This window comes from Schistocerca piceifrons, chromosome 1, assembly GCF_021461385.2.
Source record: "Schistocerca piceifrons isolate TAMUIC-IGC-003096 chromosome 1, iqSchPice1.1, whole genome shotgun sequence".
Taxonomy (NCBI): Eukaryota; Metazoa; Arthropoda; class Insecta; order Orthoptera; family Acrididae; genus Schistocerca; species Schistocerca piceifrons.
In genome coordinates this window covers 153,321,417-153,341,060 of record NC_060138.1, presented here as the reverse complement: position 1 = coordinate 153,341,060, position 19,644 = coordinate 153,321,417, and the positions used below count along the sequence as shown (strand labels likewise).

General features: G+C 39.3%; 1 protein-coding gene across 1 annotated transcript in view; it reads right to left on the bottom strand.

Moving 5' to 3' along the window:
• LOC124803706 (protein dopey-1 homolog) overlaps positions 1-19,644 on the bottom strand; it is a 370,000-nt gene that overhangs the window by 17,344 nt on the left and 333,012 nt on the right. Inside the window, exon 31 of the mRNA XM_047264693.1 lies at positions 11,413-11,580. Coding sequence (XP_047120649.1) covers positions 11,413-11,580 — 168 coding nt within the window. The remainder of the gene's footprint in view (positions 1-11,412; positions 11,581-19,644) is intronic.

Below are 19,644 nucleotides of genomic sequence, written 5' to 3'. Positions count from 1 at the left end.
GCATTGTTATGAATATTGTCAATTAGTATACATTTGCAAAGTTTATAAGAAAATTGGGTGAAAAGATACAAATTTTACATCTGTATGTTGAATAGTTTTTGAGAGATGGTGATTTTTATGTTTAAAAACCTAACAAAAATCACTTAATTTTGGAGGTTTTATAAATTAATAACTAAAAAAGGAGAGGTTTTAAAATTTTAATTTAAGATTTTTCATGCAACAACTGCTACTACAAATTTACAAAAAATTATCAAAATCTGAAGTATCAAGAACCAGACCATTGGTGGATTTCATATAGAATGTCTGTTGTTGACATACATTTGTTCTGGTGGGGACCATGTGCACAGAATTGGTTATCTTCAGGAGCTCCCATGGTTTCCGAGCACTGTGCTTGTCAGTTTCTGTTTTCCGTACATTTGTTTGAAGCGCTGAATTCCTTCCCAAACATTACAACAGCATACTGGACAATTAAGTGCAGTAGTTTGCCAGTTACTTTTCAATTTGACATCTTTGAATATTGTCCTTTAATAGAGCATTGTATTGTTTTTTGTGGTCTTCTTAGTTTTCTTTGATCATCCTTTGGCTGGAAATACATAATTTGTTTTGGTAAAGGGGCATATGAACAAGGGGCATATGAAGAATGCGGCCCATCCAATTGAGTTGACAATCATCAGGACTCAATGTTAATAGAGTTTGCTTCTTCCAGAACACTGATGTTAGTGCACCAATCTTGCCATTTCACCCTTAGGATCCTTATGAGGCAGCAATGATGGTACCTTTTTCAAAAAATGCCTTCTGTAAGTATTCAGTGCTTTGCACCCATATGTAGGACATGGTATACCAGCAGCTTAGTATATATAGAGCTTGGTCTTGATGTTGTTATTATGATTACCAAAGACACTTACCAAAAGACAACTGAAAGCAGTACTGGGACATTGGAGGCAGCATTGGATTTCAGCATCAATATATGCGTTTTCTGAATGATAGCTGCCATAGTATGGGAAGTATTCTATGTTCCACAGAATTCTGCCTAATACTGCAATTGTTAGGCATGTGGCAATATGTAGTTAGGTTCATGCTGACACAGGATCTGCTTCTCCTGGATGTTAAGGTTTAGTCCGATAGTCGTATATGCGTCATCAAATGTATTTACAACTGCTTGTAGATCTTCTGAGTTGGCAAGAATGACATTAACATCAGCATATTGATGTTCAATGATGGTTGTAATGGACACTTTTACAGCTGGGCACAAGATTGTTAATCCATTAATTAACAAAGTTAATTTCTCGAGTAATGGGTTAACTTGTAACTCAATTTAAAAATATATATATATTAACGGGCTCTTTAACTTCCATTAACTTTCTTTGAGTCCATTAATTGTTAATTAGGTACCCACTATTTATGGCAAAAATGATGCTATGCTGCCAGCAGGAATCATCTTTTGACAAGTTCAAGTCATGTGGGTGTGGGTTACACCGGGATGTGCACAACTGAGGTAAGCAACTGAGTGCAAGTGAGAATAACTAGGTGTTATCTGGTTATTGTTGTTTGTTTACCGAGTTCCTGTTAAGTACTACTTTTTGATAGCGGATTTACTGTGGAAACTAAATCATGGAATCGGATTCAAGCTTACAACTGAAGAAAATCTGTGGCTGCACCTAAGTGATTATGTTAATTTTGTATCCAAATCAAGAGAACAAATACTTTTCAATTGTAAACTGAGTTTGCCTAAAAATGAACACTTAGGGCTTACACTTTGAGCTTTAATAATTTGAAACAAAACGTAAGAAGAGCACATGAATCACAGTACGTACAGTTCGAAGAAACTGTGAAAGCAAGGTCCAGTTGAGGAAACCCAAAAGGAAAAATTGATCTTGGGCATTCAGATATCAACAGTGGAGCCAGTAGCAGTAAAAAGAATACGTAAAGCTCACTATTATGAGTTAATGATTAACTTTACCTTCCGATAAATCTGCTGTAAAGTAACGCTTTAACATTTATCGAAGTTAACTTTTTGAGTTAACACTGGCCAGCTATGGATACTTTAGTCTTGGCATGTAGTCTACTGAGATTGAACAAACCACCACCTGTGCTATATTCTATTTCTATGCCCTCTGGCAGTTTCGCATTGACAAGATGAAGTGTAGCTCCCACAAATATCGAGAAGGAAGTGAGAGGTACCACACGACCTCACTTCACTCCCACTGTGTTTTCGAAATTCTCTTCGGGGGATTTTCACAAGAACCATGCCATTCTTGTCATCATGCAGCAATCTAACAAATGTACTTTACAGAACAGCGTATTTTAGCTAATATATTCCACAAGACATCTTTTTTGACTGAGTCGAAGGCCTAGACAAGATCTATGAATCCACATACAGATGATGATGTCATTATTTGCAAAGGTCCTGCATTTGTCTGGCACAGAAGATCACATCTGTGGTGGTCAAAATCCACCCTGTTTTTCAGGCAACTAGTCTTCAATCAAGATGTATCAGGTGGTTGGACAGAATCTGAGCAAGCATTTTTCCAGCAGCATATAAAAGGGATATTCCACAGTAGTAACCACAGTTGGCTCAGTCGTCTTTCTGGTAACAATCAGTGATTCTTTGATGTCGGGAGGAATGGTTTCAGTGCTTCATATTTTGACAATGAACATTAGTAAATGTTCAGTGAGGATTCGTCCACCTTCGTTGAAAAAATTCTGCAAGGATTCCATCTTATCCAATGGCTTTGTTGTTTTTCAGCTGCTTAATAGCTTTTTAAACTTCTTGTGGAGAAAGAACTTCACCAAGATGAAGTTTTGTAGGTGGTTTTTTTTTTTCCTTTTTTGAATTGTGGAAAGTGTTGTTTCATAGATCTCTGGGTCTTTATCAAGAGTTCATGGAAGTGGTCCTTACATCATGTTGTAATGGCATTACTGGCCTTCAGTAGAGTGGAACCATTCCTAACTCAGTTGGGTTTAGACCTTGAGTTACTGGATCATACACAGTTTCCACCATGCTGAAGAAAGTTTGATTGTTATTAGTTTCTGCTAGATGTTGCATTTCTTGAGATATCATGTCCACCATTTGTTTTTCAGAGCAAGAGTTTTCGTTTGAACTTCTGCCTTTGCTTCTTGATATTCTCTTTTCTTGATAATTGACTTAAGATCACTCTTCCAAGTGTGGTATACCTTTCTCTTTTTATGTAGTAGTGCCTGAATTTCTTGGTCATTTTCATCAAACCAGTTTTGATGTTGTTTGGTTTTGCAGTATCCAACTGATTCTTCATCAGCCAATGTCATTTCAGCCCTTCAGTGCCACTCAATGTTCTTCAGTGCTTTCAGGATATTTATCTGGTAGCCTTTCATCCAAGAGTTGCTGGAATTTTTCTTTACTGCTACTATCCTTCAGATGGTTTGTGCTGTATGTAAGAGGCAAACAAGTGCAACTTGAATGATTGGGCAGGCACTGAAGGTGGAGATCATAATGCTGCAGCATGAGTATTTCACTTCGTACCATTACAGGGACATGCTGAAGGATAAATTAGTTGTGCCTGCAATCCAGGCTTGAAATAAAAAGTAATCTTACATTTTTGCAGAATTAAAATTTACTTTCGTAGCTGTGATCTCTCATTAAAATAAGACCTTTTCGTAACAATTAGGGCAAATGAGCTTTACAAATAACTACAGATCATTAAATAATATAGTTGATTTAGTCTACAGATGCAGTTTAGAGTAGCTGCATCTTTGTGCTATAGTATATTGAATCATTTCACAACTTTGAAGTTTCTTCCCTTAAACACTATGCATAGAAAGCTATAATTAAATGAATAATTCTTTATGCTGTCTAAATAAGTATTCCAATCAATGACTAGCTGCTTCTTATTCTTTGTGAGTATATTCTTGAAGAATATCCAACTGTTAATCCACTCAACAACTATTTTGTGCAGTTTTATCATCTACTTTAATTTTCTCTTACATAAAATCTTTGCCGTCATCTGTAGCCTAGAGCAATGAAACATCTCAGAATAAGTCAAACTTTAATTTTTCTTGTACCGAAAAGAACATGGAAAAATTGCCAGGATATAACAACTATAATGATAGAAAAGAAAATATTTGTTTGTAGTCATTCTTTCACAACTGGTGAATTCAGCAAACACTGATTTTCACACAGATTTCTGCTCAGAGTCAGATTTGGAACAAAGGAGAAAATTCAGACTATATGCAGTGTCATTGATTACGTAATGTAGCATTAGCATGGTAAGCAAGATTTTCATTGTTTGCGTGTTGGGTCATGGCCACCTATATTATAGGTTCATCATGTTTGAAAGGTGGGGAAGTATGCTGAGTCATTGCCTTAATCATAATCACTATTAGACAATAGTGACTCTAGTAGCAACCTTCCTTCAGCTCATTGTGTTGTATTATAACAGCTTTAATTTCATTTCACAAATATTGCGTTTCAAGTTTTAGTTACCACTATTTTATAATGATTGTCAATAACAAGTCTCACATTAGAACACGAATATCTTTTTCATGCGGTTTCACAAGAGACTTTTGCCTCCAAATTTTATTTACACCACTGAACATGATTGGAATGAAGAGAGAAACCAGTGTGACCGTTTGTGTGTGTCAGCACTCAGCCACTGCCTTTTTGATTGTCTTGAAGGCAGTGGCTTAGTACTAACACTCACAAATACGTGTTTATTTGTATAAATGCCTGTGAAATTACATTAAAGCTGTTGTAACACAACACAATGAGCAGAATGAATGTGGCTACTAGAGTGATTTCTGTCAGATCGTTTAAGCTGCCGCAACTGAAAACAGAAGACAGTTACAAATCATACCAACATGTTATGAAAAGAACTAGGCAAAAAGTCTTCATGTATCTAAAAAAATAAAAATGGTTACTGCATATATAATTAAAAATTCTGAAACAACATGTGCCATTAGATTAAACTTCACTAACAGTAGCTGCTAAAAATTATATTCTACTTTTTCCATACAGTGACCACTTGTTTGAATGTAACAAGGGAGTTGTTATACTAGCTGCTAAAATTTATATTCTACTTTTTCCATAGAGTGACCACTCGTTTGAATGTAACAAGGGAGTTGTTATACTAACAATGATCCTGAAAAATAGTACAGTACCGGTAACAATAAACAAATACCTATGTAAAATTCACGTTCTGCAGTAACTATACCCGGGCCTCTGAAACATTGCACTTGACGTTTGCGTATGAAGTTGGTAGCGTAACAGTGTAACAAGTGAAGAACGAGAGGCGCTAGGCGTTCAGCGTGGGGTGACAGCCAATCACAGCGCAGTGAGCACTGCTGTTACTCACGTGCTTTGACATCAAAGTTCCTGCATTGCCGGCTTTGTTTAGTGAATGTGTAAACAACGTGAATTGTATGTTGTTTACCGGCATGTTTTTGTAGCAATGTGTTCTATATCGTTGTGACTTTTGTTACGTTGTAAGTTTACATACTTGGAAAATGTCACCGAAAAGACTTTTTTCACCTAGTGACAATCCTTAGTGTCGAGGGGTGCCGCTAACCAGCCAGGCACTGGAGTTACTACACAGAACTCTATAGAGTTTTACGACCAGGAGAAAAACTACGTAAGCATTCATGGACAGCCATCAATTCCTGCCGATAAAGTGGTGGAACGTACGTCAAAAACTCTTGGAATTAGTGCAAGAACTGTAGTAATTAAGGGAGTATTACTACAAAACTTGGAAGATACTGAAGTGAGCCATAATTATTCTGAGCTGTCTGGATCAAATAATACATTTTTAACGACCCCGGGAAAGAAGAAAAAGCAGCCTAGTCCTATCACAGATTTAGACTCTTTCCAGACTGATGCAATTCGCAGGCATGTTTATGCTTACTACAGCAGAAAAGAGTATCCAATTGTAGCTAAGTTTTTAGTCTCTTTAAAAGAAAGTGAACTCTTCACGGGTGGTAAAACATCACTAAAAATTGTGCTAAAAATATGGGTTTCCGTTACAAAATACTAGACGGACGCAAAATACTGTTAGAAAGGGCACATACTGTTACCGCTCGAAGCATTTTCTTGCACAAAATTGTGGGCGGAGACATTCATTCCATAATTTGGCTAGGCAAAACGTGGGTTAATGCTGGGGAAGCCGTCAGTAAATGCTGGACGGATAACACACCCAGCAGTAGCGGCCGTCAGCTGATGGGAGGAGGAGCAAGATTAATTGTGGTCCATGCAGGCTCCTCCAGTGGTTTTATCCCCGACGCGCTTTTAGTTTTTAGATAAAAAAAAGACTGGTGATTACCATGAAGATATGGATCACACACGATTTGTTGAGTGCTTCAGGAACCTTTTAAAACAATTTCCTGTACCTACAACCATTGTAATGGACAATGCTCCATATCATTTGGTGATACTGAACAAAGCCCCAACCACAAATTATCAGAAAGAAATTATGGTGCAGTGGTTACAGGCTCGAAATGGATATGAGCATGACAAAGGTTCTATTATATTCTCTTGTTAAAGAAAATAAGCCTACGACACCTGCATATGTAGTAGATGAAATTGCCAAGGAGCAGGGTCATAGTGTAATAAGGCTGCCACCATATCACTGCCATTTCAACCCCACTGAGTTAGTATGGAGTGATGTAAAAATGTATGTAAGGAACAACAACAAGTCCTAAAGCTGTTGGTTGAAGCTCTTGTGACTGTGGATGCAGCCTCATGGAGGAAAAAAGTTGAGTACGTCGAGAAGCTTATACGAGCAGCACAGACAATAGAAGGCATTATCAGTGGCCATGAACAGTTAATGATTTGTCTTGCTCATGACGACGATGAAGACGGTTTTGGCGATGAATCGGACAACAGTGACAATGGCGAGCTGGATGGAACTGCGCCATTATCGCTGTAAATTGGTGAGTGAAAAATTACTAATATTGGTTATTTATTGCAATCTCGGTTATTATTTATTTTGTAAACTATGTCCAGTATTGATTTTAAAGTACCAGTCATCAGATGCTTGTTTTCTGTATTTCTTTGCTCCGTTATCGAAAGGGTGTGCATTGTTATGCTTTTACGTGCATTATTATATGGTTGTTTACTTCCTGTCATTGTAGTATCACTAAAAATGAGTTTTTATATACTCTGTAATTGCTCAATCACTTGCATTTACGAGACGGGATGGAAAACTGTATCGTCTGCTGTGTGTATAGAGGCTGCTGTTGCAACATCGCTATTACAGTATAGCCAACCTAACTTGACAAAAAGTGAATTGTCAAGTGCAATGTTTCGCCAGCGTGGGTATAGAATAAGTGCCTATGAGTGAAACGATTAGAAAATATAGGAAATGTATCTATGTGGAAGATGATTCTGCAAAATATAGATTCACATGATGGATTGTGAATTCAATTAGTGAAGGACATCCCTGAACACGATTGTCAGAAATCATGCCAATATCAAAGCCAATGCGAGGCAGCCTGGTTCTATGGAAAAAAGCATAACAACATTCAGCCATCAGGATATGATCGTTTAGATAAGCTCATTGCAGAGTAGTTTGTTTGCACAAGAGTGTCGGGAATTCCACTTAATGGCAACATACTGGGAGAGAAAGCTCTTTGGTTGCTGCACAAATGAGGATCCTCAACTTCACAACATCGAATGGCTGGATCAATCAATTTAAAACTTGTCATTACATTGTTTACAACCAACTGTGTGGTGAAAGTGTACATGTTAATAGTGGAACTGTGGACCAACGGGAAAAAAAAGCTGTAAAATATCTTAAAGATTATTATCCAAAAAATATTTTTAATGCTTACGAAACTGGTCCTTTTTTTTTTATAGCATTTTACCAAGTAAGACCCTATGTTTTAACAGTGAGAAATGCCATGGAAGGGAACTGAGTAAGCAGAAGATAAGTGTCATTCCAACAGCACTGCATGGGTGACAAGTTCTATCTCCAAATCTATCATGCATCCACTGAATGCTAAAATGGGGGCAAAAAATAGGAAAATAATGCTGCTACCTGACAGATGTTCGTCACACACTGAAAATCTGCAGCTCAAAAATATTAAGTTAGTGTTCCTACCTCCTAATTACACGAGTGAGCTTTAACTGTTAGATCTGGATATCATCCATTCACTGAAATGGAAATATAGAAAAATGCTTGTCCATAAGTCTGTATTTATACATGATAGTGTCATGGATTTGAAATCTATGACTATGTCATTGTGTAGCCAAAGCATGCATGGATGTAACTCTTTTAACTGTTTCATGAAAGCAGGATTTTTCACAGAAAACAAACAGAAACCACTAGAAGAAGATTCTTCAGATTTTTCTGTAATAGGCATACTGTCTACATTTCAAGAGTATGTAGGTATTGATGCTTCAGTCATTCCTTCAGAGGTGCCAACAATTGATAGCATTATTGCCAAACATTTTGAAGCAGGGAAGAGAGAGGTAAATGGTGAAGAGGATGATGATGATGATGATGATGATGATGACCAAGAACCAGTTGTTCCAAGCAGTAGAGAAGCAATGAAAACTATTAACATTTTGAGGCAGTACACTGGTAATGCATCAGGCGATGGTAATGCGTCTGATGCTTTGTATACTGTGGAGGGACAAGTATAGATAACTACTGTGAGAAAGAAACAAAAACAATTCATTATTTCAGATTTTTAATAGGTAAATTTTAAACTGTTTTAATTTCATATTTTGAAAAATATAAAGAGAATGACTGTGAGAATAGTTCATTCATTTTCATTTGTTGTTTTTCCTATCCTTTCCTGTATTTTACACTTTGTTGCATTTTATACTTTTTTTGGATCAGGACACTTCAAAGTATAAAAAGAGGGTTTTACTGTATGTATGTGTGTGTGGCACCTTCTCCTAAAGCACTAGACCAATTTCAACCAAATAAGGTACACATATCCCTTACTGTCAGGCAACAATTGCTGTCACACTAAGAATAACCTACCTATAATACATAGTTCAGGAGATATGACACCATAAACAATGAGCTGCATGAAAAACTGCTGCATTGTGCATAATGTCTAAATTTATCACTTCTTTGCTACTAACTCTATCTGCAATACATTTTGCAGACAGTGTCCACATATTTCTCTGTATGTGCCTACAAAATTATGTCATTGTATGACACATAGGTCAGGAGATACGACACCATAAATACCGAGATGCGTGAAAAATGGTGCATCATGCATGAAGTTTTAATACACTCCTGGAAATGGAAAAAAGAACACATTGACACCGGTGTGTCAGACCCACCATACTTGCTCCGGACACTGCGAGAGGGCTGTACAAGCAATGATCACACGCACGGCACAGCGGACACACCAGGAACCGCGGTGTTGGCCGTCGAATGGCGCTAGCTGCGCAGCATTTGTGCACCGCCGCCGTCAGTGTCAGCCAGTTTGCCGTGGCATACGGAGCTCCATCGCAGTCTTTAACACTGGTAGCATGCCGCGACAGCGTGGACGTGAACCGTATGTGCAGTTGACGGACTTTGAGCGAGGGCGTATAGTGCGCATGCGGGAGGCCGGGTGGACGTACCGCCGAACTGCTCAACACGTGGGGCGTGAGGTCTCCACAGTACATCGATGTTGTCGCCAGTGGTCGGCGGAAGGTGCACGTGCCCGTCGACCTGGGACCGGACCGCAGCGATGCACGGATGCACGCCAAGACCGTAGGATCCTACGCAGTGCCGTAGGGGACCGCACCGCCACTTACCAGCAAATTAGGGACACTGTTGCTCCTGGGGTATCGGCGAGGACCATTCGCAACCGTCTCCATGAAGCTGGGCTACGGTCCCGCACACCGTTAGGCCGTCTTCCGTTCACGCCCCAACATCGTGCAGCCCGCCTCCAGTGGTGTCGCGACAGGCGTGAATGGAGGGACGAATGGAGACGTGTCGTCTTCAGCAATGAGAGTCGCTTCTGCCTTGGTGCCAATGATGGTCGTATGCGTGTTTGGCGCCGTGCAGGTGAGCGCCACAATCAGGACTGCATACGACCGAGGCACACAGGGCCAACACCCGGCATCATGGTGTGGGGAGCGATCTCCTACACTGGCCGTACACCACTGGTGATCGTCAAGGGGACACTGAATAGTGCACAGTACATCCAAACCGTCATCGAACCCATCGTTCTACCATTCCTAGACCGGCAAGGGAACTTGCTGTTCCAACAGGACAATGCACGTCCACATGTATCCCGTGCCACCCAACGTGCTCTAGAAGGTGTAAGTCAACTACCCTGGCCAGCAAGATCTCCGGATCTGTCCCCCATTGAGCATGTTTGGGACTGGATGAAGCGTCGTCTCACGCGGTCTGCACGTCCAGCACGAACGCTGGTCCAACTGAGGCACCAGGTGGAAATGGCATGGCAAGCCGTTCCACAGGACTACATCCAGCATCTCTACGATCGTCTCCATGGGAGAATAGCAGCCTGCATTGCTGCGAAAGCTGGATATACACTGTACTAGTGCCGACATTGTGCATGCTCTGTTGCCTGTGTCTATGTGCCTGTGGTTCTGTCAGTGCGATCATGTGATGTATCTGACCCCAGGAATGTGTCAATAAAGTTTCCCCTTCCTGGGACAATGAATTCACGGTGTTCTTATTTCAGTTTCCAGGAGTGTACATGTATTCTTTACTACTGAGACACTCCTACAGTTGAGTCAACTTAAGGAAATCTCTGACACCTGACAGCACTTTTGATAGATTTCAGCTGTGAAACACAAATGGCTGTGGCCGAAAGCAACAACTGTCTATAAAGCTATGAAGAAGTGTTGTCACTGAGATGTTTACAAAATCACATTGTGGATATGCAAACCAGCTGCACCCAGTGTACAGAAACTGTACACTTCTAATACGAAATTTGTGAAATGAACACCTGGGCAATGGCGGGTTTGCCTATTAATAACAATATAAAAGCCCACCCAGGTAAATTAAATAATTGCTATAAATTTCAATACTAAATGTACCATTCACTATGTCGCCAGGCTGCTAGTTGTGCTTGTGGGCATCCATAGAAATTTAGCAAGGTAGCACTCAAGACTTTAAAAGTGTAATTTTTTTAATAAAAATGAGCTAGCCAGTCAGTTTTGAGATGCGCCACGCCATAAAACTGAATTTCATAGGTTATACTAAAAATGTATTGCATCCCATAGAATTTATGGTTATCCATGGCTATATGAGAATTTTACAACGAATGAAAACTCGGTACTCCAAATTCATCCCCCTGCCCCCTTGTGTACAAGTAGTGTTGCAGTTCTTTCTTGACTGGAAGCTACCTTGTGCCTAATTAAGAATTGCAAAAAAAATTTTCATAAGTTCTGGGAACAAACTATGTTTCTGACTGACCTTTTTTTTCTAGTTATAAGTAAAATTACTTTTAAGAGTCCGTGATACATACATCTGAAACTGAGGCAAGTGGTGTGCAGGCAACAAAAGAGCGAGGTCCAAAAGCTTAGCAGCACTCAGCTGCAGTTGGCGCCAATGTGGATGACCATGAGCGTGCAGGCCGTTGTTACTGTTTACAACCCAAGATGAGTCAAGGGCAGACAGCAGACGGATGTGTGAGCTGCAATCAGAAGACAAATGCACTGTAACATTACCAGTAAGACCACTGGGAGGAATCTAAATTACATTTCCTCTTTTAGTGGTATGTAGGTGACAGTATGAGACTGAAACAGTAGTTAAAAAGTCACACGAGGGTTGTAAGGGCTTAAATACCACTTTATAATATTTGACAATTTGTTTCTGGACTTTTGACTCTCATGGGGAATGGAAAATATTTGTTGCAGATAAATAACAAGTACTTACAAGCCAACGAACTTGAATTGTTCTAACAGACACAGAAGAAAATAAATAAATAGAAACACAGATGAATCTCAAATTTTCAAAGTTCTTAAATAGTGGTTTGTAAAAATACAGGAAGATAAGAAATATGAAGATAAGGTTACATGTGGTGGATGGAAGGATTATTCAGTTTTACATTCTAAGCAGAATTGCAAAAAGACAGTTTTAATTGTACCGTACATCAAATCAATAGTATATCAACACAAAATAGCACATTATGTAGTCACCAAGTATAATGGCAACACACGTTTATTATTTCATGTTCAACTTTCAAATTCATTGTGTGGACTGATGTCCTAAATCACATGACAGACATTGGAATATACAATAATCCATCAGTTAAAGAAAAATCACGCACACAATAGTATATCTTGAGAAAGAAAAAGAACTGCAAATAAATAAAAATTGTGTGTTCCCTAATTTCAATAAGTACTACACTTGATGCTTCCTATGACAACTATTTTTTTCTTCTCTTTTGAAATTATATTTAGAAGTATGTTACTGCCCTACAGGTAAGTACAGAGTACCACCAACCCCAAATACACACAATATTAGAGATAACGACAATCCATACATACCATGCAGCTGCATTATAAGACATTAAGCACAAACATGCATAACCAAGATACAAATAAGCACCAAGCTATTAAAACTGAAGCTATTTACTGTGATGTTGGCTGGTGTCTTTTCATGTATGTAACTGTGCTCTTGTTTCTTTTTGGCACAACATTTGTCAATGAGAGCCTGACAATAATAAGGCACATCACTCAAATATTGTGTCAAACAAACACTGACTTCTTGCTGCATGCACAACAAGGCATCAGACAACAATGTGCTTTATTCAAATGGTAAAATACACATGCAAGAAAAACTACAAAGTACACCTATAGCAATACTGTGTAATAACTGCTAAATTCCTGTCAATAAAGGGGCTTAAAATACGAATATCAATACAATGATTCGAAATTTATTCACAAGTAATGGATACAAGCCAGGTATTAAAAGGGAATAAATCATCCTGAGACTAATTTATTTTTGTAATCCAATTCAAGGTAACATTAAGAAACAAATGAAATTGTGAATGGAGGAAGAGGAGGGGGTGGGGTGGGGGGATGGGGGTTGAGATCAGGGCTTACTGTCCCATTGACGATGAAGTCATTAGAGATCGAGCACAAGTTTGGATTAGGAAAGGATGGAGAAGGAAACTAGCACATCCAGAGGGCACTGCTGTATTGAAGAACACCCATATATGCCTTGAAACACCTAATGTTAGCACAAATTGGAAGTGTGGACTCACATATTGTTATGTGCAAAGAAAAATAGGATTGTTTCGTCTGTCAGTGATGAAAACATGCAATGGACTTCCTATTTCGCCAGTTACTTAACTTAACACAGAATATCTGTCTTCTGCCAACATTAAGGGACTTAAACTACTACTGAACTTAAAAATAAAGAGACCCTATGTGAATGACCAACACATGAGAAGTGCAGTATTAAGAACTGTGATGTCAGAGTGTGTATGTGGGATAGAGCATGATTGGTTTATGAATATATGCTGCAAAAAAATAGTACTAATTGCATAATGTAGGAGATGCATATATCATTATCAAATATACACAAAATATGGAACATTTTCGAAAAGTATGAGCTGTTTGCTTGTACTTAAATGCTGGCAGCTCAGAAAAGGCAGCACCATCAATTGATTGTTTACAGAGCCACAGGAGTCACTGTTGTAATTCAGCATTATTGATTGTGGCTGAAACCTGACAATGCTGGTATACAAAATTGTTGCTCTTGTCAACTGTGAAGTTAGTGCCATTATTTGACTTTTGTGTGACTAAGACTCTGCTACTGCTGAAATTCTTTGGTAATTGAGCTTTTAGCTAATGTGTAGTGAGTGAAGGAAAGCTTAGACAATGGAGCTCAGGCTTTAAAAGGATAACACAAATATGCATGATGAAGTAATCAATCAGACCAATGAAATCATGTAATAAGACAACCAATGATTTGATCAACAATCAACAAATTGTGTTCTGCGTGAAGAATTTCCTTTATTGGATGCACTACTAATTTCATGATTTTCACACTGAAAAGCTTGGAAATGATAAATTTTGCGCAAACAGATACTGATAATGCTTCCTAATACAAAGGTTAAAAGCTATCAAGCAGATGAGCATTTTTGAAATGCTATCAAAAAGATGGAAATGATTGTTTCCTCATATTGTTAAATGGATATCATATACCAACACGGAGTCAACAGTTAATGGGTGGTGCCACTCAACCTCTTCCATACTGACAAAAATTCAATAAAGGAAAAGACAAGATTGCTACTTACCGTAAAGTAAACATGTCACGTTGCAGACAGGCATGATTAAAAGACACTAACATATAGCCTTCAGCCGCAGCCTTTGTCAGTAAAGACACACACACACACACACACACACACACACACACACACACACACACACAAGCACCCTCACATGCACACAACCACCAACCCCAGCATCTCGGGCTGCGATGGCATGCAAGCAGTAATCTGAATGGGGCGGAGAAGGGGAAGGGATAGTAGTGTACAGGTGGGGACAGAGACAAACACTGTCTGGTGGAGTGTGCAGGGACTAGACTGCCAGCAGATGCAGCATCAGGATGTTGTGGGGCACCTCCCTGCCCCACAACCTCCAGACGCTGCGCCTGTTGACAGTCTAGTCCCCGCACACTCCACCATACAGTGTTCATCAGTCTCCCCACCTGTACACCACTATCCCTTCCCCTTCCCCCTCCCCCTCCCCACCCCCTCCAGATTGCTGCTTGCACGCCACATGATGTTGCATCCGGGCCCAAGATGCTGGGGTTGGTGGTCGTGTGCGTGAGAGGGTGCTTGCTTTTGTGTGTGTGTGTGTGTGTGTGTGTGTGTGTGTGTGTGTGTGTGTGTGTGTCCTCTCTCTTTACTGATGAAGACTGTGGCCAAAAGCTGTATGTGAATGTCTTTTAATCACGCCTGTCTGCAACTTGATGTGTCTTCTTTACGGTAAATAGCAATCTATCTTTTCCTACATTGTTGATATTCCTACCTGGAGTTTCCATTGTTTGAAAAATTCAATAAATCTCTTTACTCTAGATAAAATTTACTGCTACCTTCTTCTGCTCAATTTCATGGAATGTGGGTTGACTATTAGGAATTCCAACTGAAAAAAAAAAATTCTAACATACTTCATTAGAGCTGAAAACAATTTGTTAGCTATACGCCAAGTAGCAGTATTCATTGCAAGCTACTTGACAAATAATAATGTACTATAAACAGGACTGTATTTACAGACGCAAATAACTATTTTTTTAATACCACTGCAATCAAGTAAATAGTAAGCTACCAATAGGAGACAGTGCAGCTTTTTTTAACATAACTGAGAAAGCAGCCACTTTATTTATTTATTTGATTTTTTTATCAAAGTAGTAGCTTTTCTTGCAATTTGCAATTTAGTAGCTGATATAAGCACAAACAGTATCAAATTGTGTAGTGATAGTTTTGCTAATACAGTGTACACATACAGTTTGTCTACTGTATGCTTTTCTTTTGTTAATGTATACTACAAAATCTTTCACATCCCTTCTTGATAGGATCTACAGAACACAATGAATGATTGATTGTATAAATTGTTTTTAAGTGCAGGGAGAGCAGAGCTGTAGGTTGTGAAACATTTGTAAGTGTTTTCAAATTGTGCACGTAGTACAAAAAGTAACTGAATTTTGAAAACTGCACTACGAAGAGTAGTCATAAAATTTTAATTATCACCTTGAAAAAGAAAAGTTACTGGAATGTGATTAATATTTTGTTTTTTTGCATATTATAATGTTTTCAGTAACAGAAATTCATTTTTGGAAAAATATTGCTGTGTTATAATCACACCTATGATTTATCGATCGAATTTTAAGTTTGCATCACACATGGACTGAGTCACACAGATTTAATAACAATGTATTTATGTCCTTTTGGACTTACCATTTTTTTCTCTTTGATTATTTAATTGTTTGCTTTTCTTTTCTCAGTACAAAAAAATAATAATAAAATCGTTACAAACAGACACCAACAATGGGATAGTGGCTCAGTTAAATGCATATTGCTTGTTTCTCTAGCTGCATTAAGTGTGAGAACCATTTTGGACTTGTGCTTATACAGTCTTCTTTATGAAGTAAAAATAAAATCTTTCACACTCAATTATTTGTAGACTGCATTCCAAATATATTATGTATGTACAAGATGCTCTGCACCTGCAAGATCTCACATCTTCTTTCATATGAATACATTTTCACCATGATAACAACTTTATTTTTCTATTTGTATGTAGTGTATCATCCGCAGCTTGTTTTCTCGCTTCCTGAGCACAGGGTCCCAGGTTTGATTCCCGGTGGGGTCAGGGATTTTCACCTGCCCCGAGATCTCTGGGTGTTGTTGTGTCGTCTTCATCCTCATCATTCATCCCCATTACAGTCGGAGGAAGGCCATGGCAAACCACCTCCATTAGGACCTTGCCTAGTACGGTGGTGCAGATCTCTTGCATTGTTCCCCTATGCTCTGTCAAGAAGCCTGGTACTTCATTTCCATTCCATGTATCATACGTGTAGACATAAGTTTCGTATATTCTGAAACGTGTGCAAAATTAGAAATTTAAAAGTATGGATCTCCGGTTTAAAAGCTCATAAAGCAGGTCTATCTGGAATTCTTTCTTCTGTACTCATGTCACATAATCCATAATTATGAAATGGAAAGACTGCACTCACTATAAGGAGACATGCTGAATTGCCATCAGGTGCAACCTGGGATGGATGGATGGTTGGACGGATAGATGGAGAAACACACACACACACACACACACACACACACACACACACAATTGCTATCTACGACCAGAATGCAACTGCGTTGTGTCAAATGCCAGCAGCAATCTGGTGTGGGGCAGGGAACGGGCAGGGATAGCAAGGTACAACTGGAGGGAGAGCAGTCAGTGCTGTCTGGCAGATCATGCAGGAGATGGTGGCAGGACAAGACTGGTGGACACCGGATTGGTAGTCTTACCAGTATAAAAAGCCGTGTAATGATTGCGGCAGAGATAGTATATGACATGGCTACTTTTACAGGTGGCCCAGCCTCAAATGGGATAGGATAAGTATGTAACAGGACTGGGATAGGTAATGCTGGGTCTTCCACAGGGATGTCATCCCTGTGATAAGTGGTTGTCATTGGGAGTGGCATAGGAATGGACTAGGATGTTGTGAAGGTTGGGTGCACAATGGACACTACTTTAGGAGGGGAGGGAAGGATTTTTCATAGGATGCCCCTCATTTCAGGGCACTATGATAGAAAATCAAAGCCCTAACAAAGGAGATGGTGCAGTTGTTCCAGTATCGGGTGGTACTGTGTGACAAAGGGGTGCTCCTTTGTAGCTGGTTCATACTTTTTCTTTAAAGGGGAAGTAGTTGTCTGTTAGGATAAATTTTCTAATGTGTACAAGCGCTTTTCAAAAAGTATCCAACATTATTTTTTATTGTTGAAACCAACAATGATATAAATTTCCATGTTCATAGGCATACGAGGTCAGTTCAAAAAATTCCAGAACAATTCATAATTTCAAGCCATTGGTGTGTTGGAGCAAAATGCGACTGGCAGCCTTGCACACCCCTGTGCTTAATGTGTAACTGCTGAAAGTTTTATTGTTGTATGCCTGTTAGTTATTGTTCAGTGCTGTATTGAGTAGAACATAGCAAAGTTTGCGAATTTTGAGAGGGCAATGCATCTGCATTAAATTTTGTGTGAAACTCAAGAAAACCTTTACAGAGACAAATCAAATGATGTTGGAGGCCTAAAGCTGTGAGTGATTAAGCCATACTCATTGGGTTCACACAGTTTAAAAGTGGCCATACAGAAGTTAAAGATGACTCTTATTCAGGATGCCCTTAGACATCTACCGACGATGCTCATGTCATGAACATCAATGAAACTGAGTGTGACAATTGAAGATGACTGTTCAAGAGATTTCAGAATAATGTAACATTTCAGTTGGATCATATCATGAAATCCTGACACAGCATTTTGGAATGCATCGTGTTGAGTCAAGACCACAAAGATCTTCATCTCGCAATCTGTGAAGAGCTTCTGGATCACACAATTGAGAACTAGATGTTCCTTAGGAGAATCATAACTGATGATGACATGTGAGTCTACGGCTATGAAGTTGAGACGCTGAAAGGATGAGAATTTGCAAAGACAGATAAAAGAAAATTTCCAGACAGCGCTTCACAGAATCCCTAAAAGGCATACCGAGACTGCTTCTGGAAGTGGAAACAGCATTTGGAGTGGTTTATCAATTGTGAAGATTTATTTCGAAGAAGACCACGCACAATAAGTAAAAGGTAGCCTAGATAAATTTTGTGGACAAGATTCTGGAATTTTTTGAACGGATCTCATACATAATGTACATGCCTGATTTTTTTTCATGACTTTGGAAACAGCCAGTTACTGGCTATCCATTGACGAGTGGACACATGTAAGTTGTCAGATTTTGTATTGTGGGCGACTCTCAAGTTGAAATAATCCATAAAATTTGACAAGTGTTTGGGGGTTAAGCAAGTGGTCCAGTACAATATAGGAGAGGTAGAACCACTTCAAAGAGGACCGATCATCAGCAACAAGTGAAGCACATTCAAGTAGGCCCTCAAAATCCACGAACGAGATTTTTATTGATCACTTAAGGACCCTGCTGATGAAGGATAGACAAATTCTAATCACAGAACTCGTAAATGAGGTTAAAATTAATACTGGATCCATTAATTCCACTTTAAAGGAACGTATGGACCTCAGGAGGATCTCAGCAAAATTTGTACTAAAGTTGCTAACAACTGCGCAGAAGCAACTTCGTTCAGAGATCACACAGGACATGCTGGATACTGTGAACTGTGATCCCAACTTTCTTAACATGTTGATCAGTGGTGATGAGTCCTGGATTTACAAGTATGACCCAGGAACAAAATTTGAGCCACAAACATGCCGCAGAAGGTACTGACGTCAATAAGGAGTATTACCAAGAGGTTCTGCAGAGCCTTCGTGAAACAGCGAGACACAAATGGCCAGACTTACGGGCAATGGGCACCTTCACCATGATAATACAACCACTCATCGTTCTCAATTAATTGAAGAGTTTTTGGCCAAACGTAACACGGCTGTGGTTTGTCAGCCTCCCTATTCCCATGGCCTAGCACATGTGACTTCTGCCTTTTCCCTAAATCGAAAGAGATTCTAAAAGGGACCAGATTTCAGAATTGGAAAGACACTACATAGAATTTGATGGAACAGCTGTGCACAGTACCAAAAGAGGCTTTCCAGTGATGCTTTCAGCAGTGCCAGCACTGTTGGGAATGGTGTTTAGAAGCTGAACAAGACTACTTTGAAGGTGACTAGTGTCAAACAATTTTATCTGAATAAAGACTGATTTCATAAATAAAAGTTGTATACTTTTTGAACAGCCCTCATGTGAGGAATGAGATAGTGGGTTTGGAGTCTGGAGGACATTTGGAAAGGTAATATTCAATAGCGGCAAGACTGGGTATGAGGGAGCTTGGTGTTTAGGGAAGTGCCATTAACATGAGTAGGGATGCAGGATTCAGGGCCAGGACCCCTACCCTGATTTCTTCACAACCTCACCACCTTCTCTCCAATCTGCTTCACTGGTCCTCCTCAATCCAGTGTTTCAATTTCCTGGACATTAACCTCCTCCTCTTGATGGCCATATCCACA